This window comes from Dipteris shenzhenensis, chromosome 3 (assembly GCF_047967505.1).
Source record: "Dipteris shenzhenensis isolate YYH24624 ecotype China chromosome 3, Dip_SZ_1.0, whole genome shotgun sequence".
NCBI lineage: Eukaryota > Viridiplantae > Streptophyta > Polypodiopsida > Gleicheniales > Dipteridaceae > Dipteris > Dipteris shenzhenensis.
In genome coordinates, this window is record NC_141598.1 from 37,494,338 (window position 1) to 37,512,569 (window position 18,232).

General features: G+C 40.3%; 1 protein-coding gene across 1 annotated transcript; it reads left to right on the top strand.

Moving 5' to 3' along the window:
* Positions 1-548: 548 nt before the first annotated feature.
* On the top strand, positions 549-3,217 carry LOC147903739 (bidirectional sugar transporter N3-like). The gene is made up of 6 exons (XM_087372968.1): positions 549-682; positions 1,054-1,090; positions 1,275-1,485; positions 1,649-1,807; positions 2,389-2,508; positions 2,820-3,217. Exons 1-6 carry the CDS (start codon positions 646-648, stop codon positions 3,048-3,050), a joined length of 795 nt encoding a protein of 264 aa, XP_087229094.1. The 5' UTR covers positions 549-645; the 3' UTR covers positions 3,051-3,217.
* Positions 3,218-18,232: the final 15,015 nt, after the last annotated feature.

Consider the following 18,232-nt stretch of genomic DNA (forward strand, 5'->3'; position numbering starts at 1 on the left):
GAAGCAAATACTATTTCAAAACAAATTAGTGCTTGTGGGCGCTCACGCTGTAACTGTTAGCAATCAATGAATGTCTAGTCAGCCACCATAACAATTAAGTGTCACTACACCTGCATGCGGACCACCGTTCCAAACGAATCTACTCTTAAGTCTGCTTGATTCTAAATTCACATCGTTAATTAATCAATTCCCCATATCCATATAGGCTCGATCGGGGGATCTAATCTTTTAATCGGCCACTCGTGGGCAACATGAGCCTTTGCTGATCAAGTCCTCAATTCATGAATCAATTAATCATCTATCTATGTATGCATCTATATAATATCTAGCACAGAGTCTGCACTTCCTACCCGACATTGCTGTTTCTTCATGCTTTCCACGATCGCACAGCGCACCTCAAGCCTCTTTGCTTTCGATGGGACCAGCTCATGTTCTAATTAGTATGAAAATTAACATCTGTCGCCACCATAGCGATTCACCTCCCCAGCAGTTATAAATTATGTTGAATGGCGTTTACTAGCTCCAATCAGCTTCCAGTCTTCCTTGTCTGCTATAAGGTTTTCATGATAATCGCTTGTCGATTGCCTGATCTGTGATCCATTCCACCTTTACTCCCTTCCATTCTAGTTGCGCAGCGTACAACACATGGCGATTCCAGTTAGCCTCATATTTGGAGTTTTAGGTACCCTCCTTCTCTCCATCTGTCCTCCGCTCACATTCTCACAAGCTAGACAATCCCAGGCAGACTGCAAAAAGCTCAGATCTAAGAAAAATCGAAGACCTCAAATTTTCTGTATGTGTCAATTATGGCCCTGTTTAGAATGAATGTTAGCGATTATCAAATACGTATCAAACTGCCGCTCATGCATTTGTAACGTTTTCAACCAGATGCAACTTGTCATTCCTTTCGCCTTAGACAAGGATGGTTTCCCGTATACTTTGTCACAACTCGACGTGGATCAGCATAGGGTCGTTAAGACTTAGTTTAACTGGAAACGATGACTGCTACTATGTCATAGTACCAAGGTACTGACTTTTGCCTCTTTTGTGCAGGAAATGCAATGTCTATATTGTCATTTGCCGCACCATTGTAAGAGAGCTTGCCTCACTTCCCTTTCTAATTCAACTTACGTTGAAATCCCTGTTCGATCTATAAATTATCAGTGAACTAACATATATATTCAAGAAAAACGCGTTTTTAACATATTGTAATCTTTCTTGAGGACGAAAAGATGTAGCATCAAATTCTGAGGCTGGTCTCTAAATTTTCTCAGGCCCACTTTTTGGCGTATTTTCAAACGAAAATCTATAGAGGACTTCAACGAGTTTCCTTACGTGATGTCACTCCTAAATAGCATGCTCTGGGTATATTACGGGCTGCTGAAGCCAAATGGGATGATGCTTATTACAGTCAATGCCGCCGGATGTGCCTTTCAGTCGATCTATCTCGTTCTCTATATCTGCTACTCCACAAATGCAAAGAAGGTAACGTTTCGTTCCTCTTGCATGTGCGGCGCTTGTGAACGGATGTGTGGTGAACCGTATTTTCCCGTTTGATAAACTTGAATTCCTATTATATTTGTGGAACGAGTCATATCTGTGGTTCAAGGACCAAGTGATTGATGGCTGCTGGGTGTTATTCCTGCAGGTATCCACTGTTCGGTCGCTGGTGGTTCTAAGTGTAGCTTTTGTCGGCTTGGTAATAGCCGTCAGATTCTTTTTCCACAATCAACAAAGGCTATTTGTGATGGGCGTGATTGCAAGTGCTGGCGCTGTACTGATGTTCGGGTCTCCACTTAGCATAATGGTACGAGACATTCGCCTGTGCTTAGTAATTCAAGCTTGACATTGATCATTTGCTTAAATTGTAAAGCTGCGCCTAGGGCGATTGTACTGGGATCGGTTTCCATGAATTGCGAAAAGAGATCCTCGAAGGATGGAAAAGGTTAGGAAAAGGTCACTGTACCTGTCGTAAAATACGGCACACAGATAGAATGAAGGTCCCCAGACCAAACTCACGTCTTCAATACGGCATATTGCACATAAAAAGAGAATCAACCCAAGCTGGTGAGGCCAGAAACGTTGCAGCGTTTCAAAACGGTATGCAGAATTGCTTGGAACACAACACGTGGCAGCACAGAGTGATCGACCACACGCCTTAAACAAAGACATTTAATTCATACTTTTGACGTCGCTGTAATAGAATTTGTACAAGGAATTTTGGTGTTGCTTGAGTTAGGAAACTAATTGCTAGGAAAGCAATCGCGACTTGGCAGCCCTTCAGGTGTGGTCGTAGCTTATCGGGGATAATCATGTGAATACAGTGTAGAGGGATCAACTTGTAAGGAGTGTCCTGATTGGAACGGTCGATTTTGTTGGTCTTTGAAGGGTACGGTGATTCGCACGAAAAGCGTGGAGTTCATGCCATTTTTGCTATCCCTGTCGATGTTGCTACGAAGTGGGACTTGGTGCGCTTATGGCTTTACTGTCAAAGACATATTCATCGAGGTAAGTTTCTTCAACAGACGTAATCCTGTGTCTACCTTGCTTTGCCCGGCAGAAAAATGACCAGTCTTGTGTGTTTCTTTACGGATCGGCTAGTGCATCAATTCGTCGCCAGTTTGTACATTTCTTCTCGTCAATTATCTCCCGATCGAAGCATCAGTTGTCGATAATTCAATCAACTAGGATTGTGATGTTCCTGAAAACCCCGAACGAAGCATCAGCTGCATTATTACTGCCGCGAATTGCATCGTCACTAGATTGGAGAGCTCTCTCACAACGACACTGACCACTAGCTCTCCCTTAATGAATCACAGACTCCCAACACAATCGCGGTTTTCCTCGGAGCGATGCAGCTAGTACTATACGCGGTGTACAGGAAGGGAATTGGAAATTCGATTTCATCGTCAAAGAATGAAACGAAGGTGGTGGCTGATATCAATCTGGACGCAATGGAAGAAGGAAAAGCCAACAATTGTGACAATCAATCAGCTTTGAAGCAATCAAAGGTTGCTGCAGTGACTGATCTACCTCAAGAGCATAATTGAATGATGAACACCACAAAATCAACCAATCTTTCACAAAAATCAACCAATCTAATTTCATCCTCTCACCATTCATAGATCATTTCCTTGCAAAGACCGTTGGAGGGCTTTATTACAGGATCATCAAATGTGTCTCCACAATATCAAAGCTCTTATTTATTTGAAAGCCTTTTAAGTTGCAAATCACTTTACTTTACTATGTGATAATGCAAGCCTTTTTGGACGCAAATCAGCCTAGATTACTTTGTTCCTTCTCATTCAAAGCACTTTCTCTAGATGATATTACATCAAGACAGTATCTCAAGGCACTGAGGAATTCAACAAATTAACATGGTATGAAGTGCACACATTGCAACTTACAACAAAGCCAAATGCAGCATTTCCATGCATGTACATGTGCATGTGTACGCACATCTCACCCACATGCACAAATCATTTTGTACTATGTCACATTGCCCTTAGTATTGATAATTAATATTGCACAATTATTTCTCCATTTCACCCAAATATTTCAAAAGAATCTTCCTCAACTTTTTGCACTCCATTCTAGAGACTTGGAACAAGTGTAGCTTTATTTCCCAAATGTTTTTAAATAAAATACGACAAACTTGTACTCCTACTTTTAACTTTTGAGACATCTATGCCCCCTTGACCCCCCCTCCCCCCCCCCCCCCTCTCTCTCTCTCTCTCTCTCTCTCTCTCTCTCTCTCACACACACACACACACACACACACACACACACATACACACACACCTCTCTCTCTCTCTCTCTCTCTCTCTCTCTCTCTCTCTCTCTCTCTCTTTGTGCTTCAAATCTCGATATTACAGAATGGATGATTTGCACGTTGATCGCCTATTTGTAATGCTTGGTCTTGATGTCTCACAATAAGACAAAGCACCCAAAGACACGCACACAGACGCATTTCCTTAACTTTAAAAAAAACTTATAGGCGCATCTATTTGTGCATCTATTTGTGCATCTACAGACCCGCATCTATAGGCACGTCTATATAACAGACAAATGCACCTATAGACGCGCTTTTAAATGCTCTATAGAAATTTAAAAAAAAAACAGAAAGACGCGCTTATAGACGCTCTACAAAATCTTTTTTTTAATAAAAGCAAAATTTTGTGTGGTTGAATAGAATGTTGTGTATGTTGTGTATGCTATGTAGTTACAAGAATCCCATTTCCACATTGTGCAATTCAACTCTTACAGCCAACTGCATTTTAATTAGCACGAATTCCAAGCACGTCTATAGCCGACGATTACAATTCCGAATAAAACATTACAACTCCAAAACGTTTAGTTCACAAGGCATTCATTGATAGAATGTTGCACAAGGAAATTGAAAGCCAAAAAAATAAAAGGAGTGTATATTAATTCATAGCCCAAAAAGTGCTTGTATGTACATATAGCACGAAGCCAAGCCACGTCATGTGGCTTCAAGTACAAAAAATAAGAGGAGTGTATATACAAGAGAGGCACGAAGCCAAGCCAATGGCTTCAAGTACAAAATAGAGTAGCTAGCACTACTTCTACGACTAATCTAAGTTCTCCACATCCTCGCTCCCTTCTTCCTCATCTTCTTCCTCCTGATTAGCTGTAAGGCCTTGTAAATGAGGGACAACATGTATCAATGTATAAAAAATCAAATCTTTATTTAGAATATTGACATTATTTAATTACTTTTAAATACCTGGGGGGCACTCTAGTAGCCCGGATATATTGCTCCTCAATAATCAACCCGTCATCATAGAAGTGCCAGCTCCATGTATCTCCTCTGTGATGGTGGCGGTGGTAGGCTGTCTCGACAGGAGTAGGGTACCTGCCCATGATATCAAGCTACAAGATGACACAATTTGCGGAGGGGTTAGTACAAAGAAACAACCTCCTAATAAACCACATAAACACAATATAATTTGAGATGGATACTTACAAATTGGGCCTTCCATGATTCAATACCCCCTACTCCAAAATGCATGTTTCCATGCATATTGCTTCATTTGGATCCTTTGTGCCTCCACGTGCTGCAGACTAGGGTCCGCCTTCGCTACCTTCATTGCTTTCTTCCACTCACACTTGAGAGCGGTGTGGGGTTGACCCCTTGGTGGTTGACTTCCCTCTCTCCTGGCAATCTTGGCTAGTGCCTGCCTCTTAAGCAAAGATCTTTTACTGGCAAGTATCATAACAATCTTTGACTTGGCCCATTTATCTGTGAACTAAACATTGGGGGGATTGGGATACCTAGAGCGAACAGTAGCGAGGGTCTCATCAGCTAACTTTTTTTTATGGTCTTTGTAGTGAATAAAGCAATCTATGTAGTTGTTAGCAATTACAGAGTGCATGAAGGCCATGATGTCCTTTCCCCATGCATCCATCAAGATGCCTCCTGTTTGAGTGATGTCATAGAATATCGTACCATCACCCTCTGGCACGTCTGCATCATCTGAATCATCCCCACCCCCACCATTAGCCCCCCCAAAGCACTGTGCCATGCATCCACCACCACTCTCCCTACAACTACGCCTAGTGCCTTGTTATGTTGAGCTAGTACGCTGGCCACTTGTAGCTGGAGATGCGACTCTTAATTGCATGGGAGTACGCCAGCGGCTTCACGAGGCGGAAGGGCCTCCTGATCGCAGGGGGGAGAAGGGGCTCAGCTCTGTAGCCGGCTGGGCTGTCTCGACTCCACTGGGGTAATCTCAGCTGGTGTGGGGTTGGGGTGGTTTGGAGTACCCGTCATGTATGTGTATAACTCCCCAGGAGTGGGAGGGTGCCCCAAAATGTTATATAACTCCCGAAAGATGGCATCCCGAAGATTAGGTGAGGCTAAAGAGCTTCCTAGCCACATGATGAGCTGAAGAAAAGAAAAGAAGAAGATTACCATCGAGCATGCCCTCTTTCCATTATGCATGCCCTCGTCACGAGATGCAAAAGAAAAAATAGAGTGACAGCCTGACATTGAGCAAGCATTTATAGACTCTTGCATTCTTTGAATTAGAGTGACAGAAGTCTGTATCTACTTGCTCAATGTCAGGCTATTGAAGCTTCACATGGGGAAAAAGAGAGAAGGAAAGAGAGGATAAAAGAGAGGAAAAGAGAGGAGAAAAAAGAGAGAAAAAGAGATGAGAAAAAGGAGAAAAGAGAGGAGAAAAAATAGAGAAAAAGAGAGGAGATAAGAGAGAAAAAGAGAGAAAGTGAAAAGAGAAAAAGTGGGGATAAAAGAGAGAAAAAGAGAGAAGGAAAGAGAGGAGAAAAGAGAGGAAAATAGAGGAAAAGAGAGGAGAAAAAAGAGAGAAAAAGAGAGGAGATAAGAGAGAAAAAGAGAGAGGAAAAGAGAGGATAAAAGAGAAGGAAAAAGAGAAAAAAATTGAGGATAAAAGAGAGAAAAAGAGAGAAGGAAAGAAAGGAGAAAAGAGAGGAGAAAAAAGAGAGAAAAAGAGAGGAGATAAGAGAGAAATAGAGAGGAAAAGAGACGAAAAGAGAGGATAAAAGAGAGAAGGAAAAAGAGAGAAAAAGTGAGGATAAAAGAGAGAAAAAGAGAGAAGGAAAGAGATGAGAAAAGAGAGGAAAAGAGAGAAGAAAAAAGAAAGGAGATAAGAGAGAAAAAGAGAGGAGAAAAGAGAGAAAAAGAGAATGCAATCTCTTACTTCCTCACAAATGCAATCCCTTTCTTCATTCATGCAATCCCTTTCCATCATTCATGCAATCACTTATTTCCATCATTCATGCAATCCCTTTCTTGGAAAGGGAAGGAGAAGGGAAAGAGAAGGAAAAGAAAGGGGAAGGGGAAGGGGAAAGGGAAGAACACACAAGAAAAACTATCATAGTTCATCTATAGACGCGTCTACAGGCATGGCTATCTGTTTTTCCAAAAGTTAGATGTGTTATTAGACATGCTTTTTGACGTGCCTATAGACATGCTCTGACAAACGCCTTTTTGAAAGAAACTGAAAAGGACATGTGCATGACCCAAAAAGAACAACACTAGTACCAAAAACATCCCTTTCCTACATACGACAAAGGACGAATCCAAAGAGAGCAACTTCTGAAGAGAGCAACTTCCAAAGAAGACCAATCGCCAAGAGACTTACCTTGGATAGAGGTATGGAAGCTTCTTGTCCTTCTTCAAAGCTGCTTCTCTTTTTCTCTTCCTTGTTCACCCTCTTCTCTTGTATGCTTGGGGATGACTATGTAAGCCTGGAGATGAGTGTGGGTGCTTGGAGATAAGTGTGGATGCGGTCAAAAAGACAAGAAACAAAATGGCAACTCAAGGGGCCGGGCATGGTAGTACCCCTTAATATGATAGATGTCGTGAGAGCCACCATAGAAGATGAAAGGGTACGAAAAGTCAAAACAGGCGTTTATTGGATGAGGTATGTGGGTGTTGCTACGAGACATCATGAGTTCTCATCAAACTGGGGAGCCCAATTGAATAAGGCCCCCCTAGGTTCCCTTAAAGTGGAGGAGGCTCCCCCTATCGAGATGCCTCATGTAGAGGATAAACCACCCTACAAAAGCAAGGCCTCAAAGGCCAAGAACCCTAAGACTCCCTACAAGGGAAAGCAAATCATTCTAGAAGCCATAGAAGATGATGAGAATGAGGAAGAGACTCACTTGTAGTAGGTCCCCAAACACATTAAAGCTTACATAGTATAGGACCGTAGGATATTGCTAGAATAGGTTAAGAGGTCTACCAAGCAAGGAGACCGAAATGGGTATGATGGTCCTGAAAAGGTCAATAAGTGAACCTGGTTGGGGTCTAGGAGAGGACCCTAAGACGATTTACATAGATGATGACCTAACTTCCGAGCAAGAACATGCCTTGCTTGCCATGTTGCATGAATTTCAAGATTTTTTGGCCTAGAAATACACAAACATGAAGGATGTGCCACCGGAAGTAGTGTAACATACCATCCCTACTATGGATGAAATAGACTGGTATGGCAGTGACCCTATCCCATGAACCCAAAATATGCGATGATGTAGAGATTTCATCTATCTAGGAAAGATATCATGGAGGTGAGAGCCCTCACAAAGCTCATTCAATGGACCTTCCACAAATGGTGGTGAGAATACAAATGACATACTCAGGGAGGCTACACCCAACCAGATTATAAGATATTAACGACGATGAAAACTGATGCAAAACTGTAGCCTCAATGGAGAATTTAATTTTTGTGGCATGTAGCATTTTGAACCACATATTGTTGTGTGGGGTTTGAATGGAGAATTGACCCAACATTTATGCCCCTACACTGACGCTAGAGTTGGCTCGATTTTGAAAAGATATGAGAAGCAGATCCTAACATTGTATACAAATTTCCATGCTTCGATTTTCCAAAAGTTGGCTCTTTCGTCGCTCTGGCTGCCCAAATGGAAGAGTTTAGCATGACATTCGCATCTGCCATTGTAGCCACCATGCATTTTTTCATTACAAAAAATTTGGACTCAAAAAGGGTCTTGTAAGGGAGCCCTTGGGCTGGTGACATGGAAGAATAAGTGAATAAAACCCAATAGAATATTGGCTGGTGGAGGGCAATAGAATATTGGAAGTTGCCTGACTTCTCTATTTCTTTATTCAATGGCCCTAACAATAAGGTGGAGCACCCACTTGCTGTTTCAACTCTCCCATCACGTTTTTTAACTATAACCAAACTGAGAAACCTAGTCTGAACCAAACTTGAACCATTTGGCCTGAAACAAAATCCTCCCATCCAACTACCACATTCCTTTCATTCTCTCTCATTCCTCTTGCTTCCCCCTCATTTCTGAGCACCATTTTGAATTTTTCTTTGCTCCAGCCCTCTTTTCAAATTTCCTGCTGGCTTTTGAGCGAGAAGCTTCTTTCTCTATTCTCCCTCTCATGGGATGGACTCTCATGCCAAAATCTCGTCACTTCTCTTCTCTACCTGTATTTCTCTCCCATTTCACTCTCATTCTTTCAAAACGTTCAAGATTTTTGAATGAGATTCAACCTACCTTCTTCTTTCTCTATTTTGGGTGCTTCTCCTTCAGATCTTGCCACTTCCTCTCTCATCTGAGATTCTCCCATGATCTGAAATCATTTCATTCAGGAAGACAAGGCAATCAATGTTCTGAGCGAGCCATGAATGATGCAAGGTGTTTGGAGCTTAGAAGGAGCTACTGGACAAGATTCTTTGATAAAGGATCAAAGAAGATTGACTTTCAGTCATTGCAATTGCTGATGCATGAGAATCAATCTTTCTTTTCATCTCGCAATACTAGTTACTTTCCTTGCTGCAATCTCTAAGGGTGCATGATTTTGAACCATTTGTGAAGGTTTGGGGTCCATCCAAATAGCTTGTATGGAGGTTCAGGTGAGATAATCTTTGGAACAATGCAACACAATGATTATGACGAGATTTTTTTGTTAATGATGTAACTTTGAAGAGACAGTTAGTTCTTAGTTCATTTTGTGTAGTTGTGTCGTTTTGTTTTATTTCATGGTTTGAAAACGTTGAAAAATTTGTTTGTTTTATAAGAAATTCCATGAGAAATGAGTCTTTTTCACTCTTACTATCAATGGTTTTCTATAGAATATTGCTTGAAATAGATTTCGAGATGTTTGGGAGCATATAATTTGTTTTGAAGCAAGAACCATTAACTTCATCAATCGTGGAACACATTTGGGACCACTGGGAGGGACAAGTTTGATGACATTTTTCTTTCAAAGAATCTTGCTCCAAGAATCAGACCTATACTGTTCATTCATGTAGTTTTAGAATGTTTTTAGTTTTCAACTCAAATCAGGGTCTATCAGAGAAACTTGCATGGAGATTCAGGTGAAAAAACCTTTAGAACAATGCAAGACAATGAAAATAATGAGATTTTATGATGCAACTTTGAAGAAACAGTTAATTTATTATTTGTTTTGGTAATTTTGTTGTTTTCTTTTAATACATGAATTAAAGAGGAAGAAAGACTTTTTTGTTTTAAAAGATACACTCTTACTATTGAGTTTTTTTACAGGATATGGTTAGAAATAGATTTGGAGTTGTTTGGAAGCATATAATTAGTATTGGAAAAAAATCCATCAATTTCAGCATCCTGGATTACAAGAGGGACCATTGAGGAGGACAAGTTTGATCACGTTTTTTCTTCAAAGATCCCTGTGAGGTATTGTTCATTTACATAGTTTAATAGGGTTTGATGATAAGTAAATGTTTTCTTGAATTTGTAGATTTCAATTGTTAGATTTTGCATGCAATTGGGGTTTTCACTTTTGCTTAGTTTGATACTTTTCTGAAACATGTCATGTTTGTATATTATTTATTAATGTCAATGTTATATTATACTAGGTGGAAAGTGCATGAAATCATGCAAGCCGCTCGGAATTTAAAAAAGGTGGATATCCATTTTCAAATAGATGCAGAGAATGCATCATTTTTAATGAGGAATGAATCCTCCTTAGCAAGTGAAAGTGATTTAGTAGCTCTTCGAAATCAAGGAAAAGCACATATGGATTTGTGGTTAGAAGGGAAAATATATCCAGTAGATCCACAAACTTGTTAGACTCCTCAATTCCATGGATTGAATAGCTTAATAAAGTTCCTATGTAAGGGTGAGAATGGTTTGTTAGGATATGGTCGAAGGTTGATTGGTCATGGAGCAAGTAGCCTTCACAAGCAATATCAATCTTTGCTTGATGAAAGAGACAAAAGGATCACAATGTTGGAGGCTTGGAATCAACATTTGGTATCATCTATGCAAGCTACAAGTGTTCAAATGTCTGCATATGATGGCATAGAGAAGAAAAATCAAGAATTATAGGTAAAGGTTCAAACATTAGATGCTCAATTGGGAGAGAGCACTATTATAAATGCAATTCACTTACAATACCTTTACTACAAAAGAAAACATTCAAAGAAGATGATGCGTAGTGTTTCATCAATGCTGTGAATGACTTTAGTTGGAATATGGAGATAGCTTGGGGAAAGAATCATTTCACATAGTACATGGTAATCTCTAACTTGGACATTGAGATGTGCATATTGAATGGTCCTATATTTACTGATTTGTTTTTCTATTTGGTAGCACATATTATATGCTCATGCACCATATATGGCATGGAATTATGGAAGCATCGAAGTGTGGTCCACTCACGGCATGGAAAGATCGCATTAGCAAGCACATTGTGCATATAATAGAGCGACCCAACACGGGGGTGGTAGAACTAAGTCAAGCCCAATGGTTAATGGTTCAATTGGTTCAATAGTGGTACAGGTATATCGAAATAAGAGCAGCTGCAACACTAGCATTCAAAGAGTCCTTAGTGTCCCATGCAGTGCAAGATGTTAACGCAAAACGTCGAAGAAGAATATACAACTCATCGAATGCAAGACAGAATCATGCAAGTTGGCATGCAACCCGTCTTATACAAGGGCACATATGGGTGGAGACAGATGAAAATGATGGTGTAGACTCTTCCAATGTGGATGCCCATGCATAAGATTCAGAATTTATTTGTAATTTTAGTTATGTGATTTGTAATAAAGCCAACGTATAATGGAAATGAGTTGCAGTATAAATGAGAAATTTTGTGCTATGGGATGTTAATTATAAGTATTTAGCTCAAGGTTGCACTAATTTTACTTTTTTAAGGGTTTTTATTGAAACAAGTATTTTTTTTAAATTAGGGTTTTTGTCCCTATATAAGAGAATGCGCCCTCATTTTCATTTCATTGTTTAAAGAGCTCTCCACTCTCACAACTTTCTCCATCCCCCATGGCCAAGCCCAAGATCAAGGCACCAAAGAGACTGGTACAACCAGACCCACCTCCAGACTCAGAGACAGAGAGTGATAGCCCCCCCCCCCCTCCCCCCGATGATCCCTGTCGAAGGGAGAAACTACCAATCCGAAAGCCAGACAGGGAGCAAGAGGGACAGAGGAAGGCACAAGAGGAGGGATAGAGGAAGGCACAAGAAGATCTTCTGATAGAGACGGATGACTCGGAGAGCATAGAGGAGGAGCATGTGGAAGAGGAACAACGAAGGGCAGAGTAGAGGACCAAGGCAAGAATAGACAATCAGGGTCCACACCAACGGGGGAGAGGTGCCCAAGCTCCAAGTGTAGGTCAAAGAGCCCCTCAACATCCAAGAAGAGGCCCTCCACCTCAAGGGCAAAGAGGCCCTCCTCCAATGAGGCAATACAGATTCAAGCCAGGGACAGAGGCACTTCAGGAGATCAGAAAGTTTTAGAAGTCCATTGATCTGCTCATCCCGATGGCCAGCTTCGCAAGGGTGGTACATGAGGTCATGCAGGACCTCAACCTTGGCATATTTCTAGAGATGCCTTGCTTGTGCTGCAACATGCATCTGAGGCCTACCTAGTAGACCTCATGGATGACACCCAGCTAGCTGCCATCCATAGGAAAAGGGTCATGGTGACCGCTATAGACATGCAATTTATTGTACATCTTAGGAAGCCCAAGGGCACTTAGGGATTTTGTATGCTCCACCTTGTACTCTACCTACGGGCATCTATCTTGTACTCTGCCTATGGGCATCTACCTTGTACTCTACCTACGAGCATCAATACAATAGAATGTCTTTTTTAGAATTGTCTTTGCATGTGCAATCTTAAATTTATTTTCAATGTATTTGCAATCTATTAATTTACTTACATGCACTCTCAATGTATACAAAAGCAAAATGAATTGGTGTACTTGCATCCTGAATATGCACAATCATAGAATCCGAAATGCTGATAGACAGCCAGTACATAACTTTTCTGGCTCTCTCATGCCATCCTTTAAATGCCTGCATTTCTTGTTGATTGGGAACATTAGGAAGAACTGGTTCTTCTTCATTTCTTGTAATGAACTCCCAATAGCCTTTTCCCATAAGGAAATTCGTCATTCTAAACTTCCATGCCTGGAAGTTGTTCTTGTCAAGCTTTTCAGTGACAATCTGTGAAAGAGAATCAGAGGAAATAATACTCAATTTTACTTAACATAGAAAAGGAAACAATGTTTTGTAAATGGGAAGAGAAAATAATTTGAAAATTTTATTCTTTATTTACATTGAGTAGTATCACAAAGATCATCAAAGCTTGAATGCCTAAGCTACTCTAGTCTACGCTTCTTCCTGCTTGGCTCAAATCCCTTTTTTGCTTGCTGAAGAAGAGAGGGCTGCACAATTTCATTCTCTATAGCCAAGGGATCTGTAATGCCAGCTAGCCCTGCAATAGCTATAATACTATGAAGCGGACTAGATCGTGTGCCTGAGAACAAAAATAAAGCTACACTATGCCTAATCAGAACAACACGATCGGCAGTAGGACGAATGGGCCTCATCTTCACCATTCGACTGAGGACCCTGAACTTCATGATGTTTATCTTTCCATCTGGCAATAATTGTCGATGGAACACCAAAATGTGTTGAGCCACTGATGTAGTGGCCGATCGACGCCATCCTCCCACCAGAAGACTCTTTGTTCCACACTTGCATCCGGTATACTCATCAACCCATAAATAATCCTGCAACCAACATATTACATCAAAATCCAAAGATTATATAAATTAATAAATTATCATTTTTCAAGAATTAATAAGAATAAGGGTTTTTTTCCAAGTAAAAATCATATCTTTAAGAAATCTGATTTGGGAGGCCACTGGGACCCTAGCAACCATGCCCATCAATTTTATGCCAAAAAAACCCCTACAAGCCCAAAATCTGACTTGATGGGCATGGTTGCTAGGGTCCCAGTGGCCTCCCAAATCAAATTTCTTAAAGATATGATTTTTATCTGTGAAAAAACCATAACCCTATTTACACAAATGGAGTGGGAGGGGCAAGTGGCAAGGGCATGTGTCAGGGGCAAGTGGCAGGGCAAGTGACAGTGGCAGGATGTCCTGGGTTTAAAATCATAACATTTGGTTGGGTTTTGTACCCTAAACCCTCAATGTTATTTTTCATTCCCTAAATCAAATTTGGGAATAGCGTACTCACGGAGAGAGATAGGGACATTATCCATGGCCTTACCTAGTGTCTTCTTGAAGTTAGCACTCTGGTCAAAAGAGCTCAAAATATCCAATGAAACCCATTGGTGAGGGGAGTTAGCAATTGCGACAGATTGCCCATGGATAAGTCTATCAAAAAATTGAAGAGAGGGATTATTAGCAAGAAGGAGAGCTCTCAAGTGTGACTCAAGATCGAATGCTTTGCAGAAGATAGGATAAACCTAATCTGTAGAGGCATGGGAATCAGTGGATGAAATCCATGGTCAAAATCCTCTCTAGGGGAAGCCATGAGTGTAGGAGGATGCTTAGGAAGATGAAAGAGGAGGCTGTGGAATGCAAGGTTACTCAAAATTATGAAACTGAAAATGTGAAAATGACCTTAGAAGTGTACTTTATAAATGGACATTACCCTTAAAAATGCTCTTAATTACAATGATTTAATATTCATTGTTTTTTCTTTGCTCTCCTTAGCTATCTCCCCTTCGTCTCTCTCACTCTCTCCCTCTCTCTCTCTCTCTCTCTCTCTCTCTCTCTTTGTCTCTCTCTATCTCTCTCTCGTTGCCCTTAGCTATCTCCCTCTCTCTCTCTCTCTCTCTCTCTCTCATAGACCCACAAGGTCTTCCGCGGATGTTAATATATCTTTCTTTCATTCCCTTACTTTGTGTCCCTCATTGCTCTCTCTCTCTCTCTCTCTCTCTCTCTCTCTCTCTTGCTCCCCTCCTCTCCCTTGCTCTCTCTCTCTCTCTCTGTCTCTCTATCTCTTTCCCTCCCTTTGTGTCCCTATTTGCTCTCTCTCTCTCTCTCTCTTTGACACCCGATGATCATCTTGTTGCCATGTTGCCCTTAGCTATCTATGTCATGGACATTGATTTTACATATACACTTTTTGTATTTTGTTAGCGGCTCCACCCTTTGGATCAGTTGTATATGGGTTTTTTTTCAATCTCATAGTCTCCCAAAGACCTTAATTAACTTTCTTATTTTTCTCTTTCTTAACTTAGAGGTGCAAATGAATAAATGCAATCTTAACTCTCTCTCTTTTCCCATTCTCTACCTCTCTCTCTCTCTATCCCACTCTCCATCTCTCTCTTTCTGTCCCCGTCTCCATTATCATGGACATTGATTTCATATATACACTTTTTGTATTTTGTAAGCGGATCCACCCTTTGGATTAGTTGTATATGGGTTTTTTTAACTTTCGTATTTTTCTCTTTCTCAACTTAGAGGTGCAAATGAATAAATGAAATCTTAACTCTCTCTGTCTCCCTTTGTATCCCTCCCCCTCCCTCTCTCTTTCCCTCCCTTTGTGTCCTTGACTGCTCTCTCACTCTCTATTCATACATCTAACTCTGTCTCATGGCCAGGTGCATTATTTGTGCTACTTCTTGTACTCTCAACTTCTCTCTCTCTCTCTCTCTCTCTCTCTCTCTCTCTCTCTCTCTCTCTCTCTCTCTCTCTCTCTCTCTCTCTCTCTCTCTCGCACACTCTAATTGCTATCTATCTTGAGATCACACACTCTCTGTCTTGCACAATACAGATATACAAATACCCACACAAATTTAAAAATACAAATATTTATCGCTTTATCATTCATAGACCATAGAGAGCCATCAATCTAGAGGTGTATACTTAATTTAAAATTTCTTAACAATAAATGAAACAACACTTGGTATTATATATGATTTTTGTTCATACATGTAACAATGCCTCATTGCCAAGTACATTGTTGAAGCAGTAAGGATCCAAGAAACTGGATATCATATGAAATACCTACCATCATGTCTCTACTATCTCTAGAGTATAAGGGGGGCAACAATTCTTACAAAGGATACTTGTCTCATCCCTCTATCTAACTTTACAATTATCAAGTCTAAAATAATAGTCTTGGGGAGGGCTTGCTATTGCCAACTGCAATTCTTCCCTAATAAATCGCATGGTCCACTCCTCTTCCAATTCCAACATAGATTAGGATGTCCTTGCCGATAAATTGATACCTCGACAATAGGACTGTGATTCCCATCGTGCAGATCATCATCCATTGCTTCCCATTGAAGGTTCTTCCATCTAAACCTTCTATATGTGAAAGTCATGTAGAGATTTTGCCTTCCAATGAAATACCTGCAAAATTTGGGATCTATTAATACACAGTATCCTGATCATTTTTTATACAAAAAAGAATTGTAAGATTTGCTCACCAAAATGTCACATCTGAAGTGTTCAATCGACATTGTACTAAATCTTCGGCATGATATGTTCTTGTTGTCCATCCATTGTCAAATAGCTCAGATAGCCAGTCCATTTCTAAGCTCTTACAAGTGTAAGTAATCTTTGTTTTCCTTAATTGCCTACAACTTGCAAAGAAATCAACAAAGCGTGGAAATGGAAGAAACTAGGTCAACCTAGCATTTCTTCCACCAGTAGTTGGCTTCATAGCATTTCACACATCATTAAACATTCTATTTCTATATGATTCGCTTATCTCCATGCTTGGAAGCGGCCATTTTAGACTATCAAAAGAGGGCAAGGGAAGAGATTCTAATCTATCATAGTTTCCTTCTTCATCTAGCACAATGAAAATTGAGTCATAGAAGAAGATCCCGTCCTTTTTTAATTCTGATGGTGTGCGACCTTCATACTAAAGACTCCCGATCTCAACATGGAGGACATGCAACACCCCAGTTATGCATGCTGCAGGCTCCCACTCTTTGTAAGTAGATGGATATAAGTCTGCAAAACAAATACAAGGCATAAGACAGTAGTGTCAACGTCGCCAAATAAATGCAAATACTTTAGAAAGCAAATGAAGTACTAGTACACTTTGAAAAACTTACAATTGGGCCTATGATATGGAAGTCCTACATTCGGATGCACATATATGTTTGCATGGGTAAAGACATGTTGAATATATACTTGTGTCACTGTGTTACTGCTAGGAGAAATTTCAAAATCTAAGATCCTTCCCTTCCAATGTTTGGAGATGTCCATTGCATCCTTCCGACCCACTTTGTAGCACCCACGATTAGTGGGTTGCATTACAATCCAAGAATATTTTTTGTAGAGCTAAGGAATCCATTCCTCATGCTCATCCTTAACATTCTTTAATAGAACAGACTGTAAACTACTTCTGTATCTATCATTTTCTACTTCCATAGTTTCTGCCCCTGTACCATATGATTAAAATTAGCTCTTTCTACTTCCAAAGACCCTCCAAATTTACATCTTCTATTCTCTCTTTCTCTATCCCTCTCTTTCTCTTTCTTTGCAAGTCTCTCTCTCTCTCTCTCTCTCTCTCTCTCTCTCTCTCCCCCTCTCCCTCCCCCTCCTTCCCTCTCTCCTTTAACTAAACCTCTCACAAAAACAAGCAAAATATTATTACATAAATCATAGAATACTTCTCTCTCTGAGTCAGTCTTCCAAGGTGCCTCTCACACAAACAAACATCAAATTTTTTTGAAATACTTAGTTATGATATGCTCTCTTCCTGCTCTGTTTCTCCACAAACAAAGAAAACACTATCAATATCATATCACTCTCTCTCTCCCTCCCAAAACTCTTTGATTAGGATCTCTTTTTCTTACTTCTTTCTCAAATACTTCTAAAACCTAGCAATTTGAAATACAATCTCTGTCTCTCTCCCTTAATCATCCCCTCAACAAAAGAAAACATAGCAGTTCGAAATATAATCTCTGTCTCTCTCTTCCCTTCCTCTATCTACCCCTTCTATAGTAGCAAATAAGAAAACTACTATTTTCTATCTCTCTCCCTCACTCATCCCCTCAAACAGATAAAAAAACACAGCAGTTTCAAATATAATCTCTCTCTCTCTCTCTCTCTCTCTCTCTCTCTCTCTCTCTCTCTCTCTCTCTCTCTCTTTCCCTTCCTATATCTATCCCTCCTATACTAATGAAGAAAAAAATGACTATTTTATGTCTCTCTCTCCCTCGCTCATCCCCTCAAATAGAAAACAACATAGCAGTTTGAAATAATCTCTCTCTCTCTCTCTCTCTCTCTCTCTCTCTCTCTCTTTCCCTTCCTCTATCTATACCTCCTATACCAGTGAAGAAAGAAATGTCAAAAATCGTCTTGTAGTTTTATATATCATCTACCTCAATCTCTCCCTCTTCCCTGTCTCTTGTAACAAACATATAGACAAAGTGTGATAAAAAAACGTATCTACTTAATACAAACAAAACTTT

Bases quoted from the DNA above. Each gene is read 5' to 3' on its own strand.
- LOC147903739 (XM_087372968.1), top strand. From the start codon at position 646: ATGGCGATTCCAGTTAGCCTCATATTTGGAGTTTTAG. The intron at 1,486-1,648 runs GTAACGTTTCGT...TTATTCCTGCAG, and splicing joins ACTCCACAAATGCAAAGAAG to GTATCCACTGTTCGGTCGCT. The intron at 2,509-2,819 runs GTAAGTTTCTTC...AATGAATCACAG, and splicing joins TCAAAGACATATTCATCGAG to ACTCCCAACACAATCGCGGT.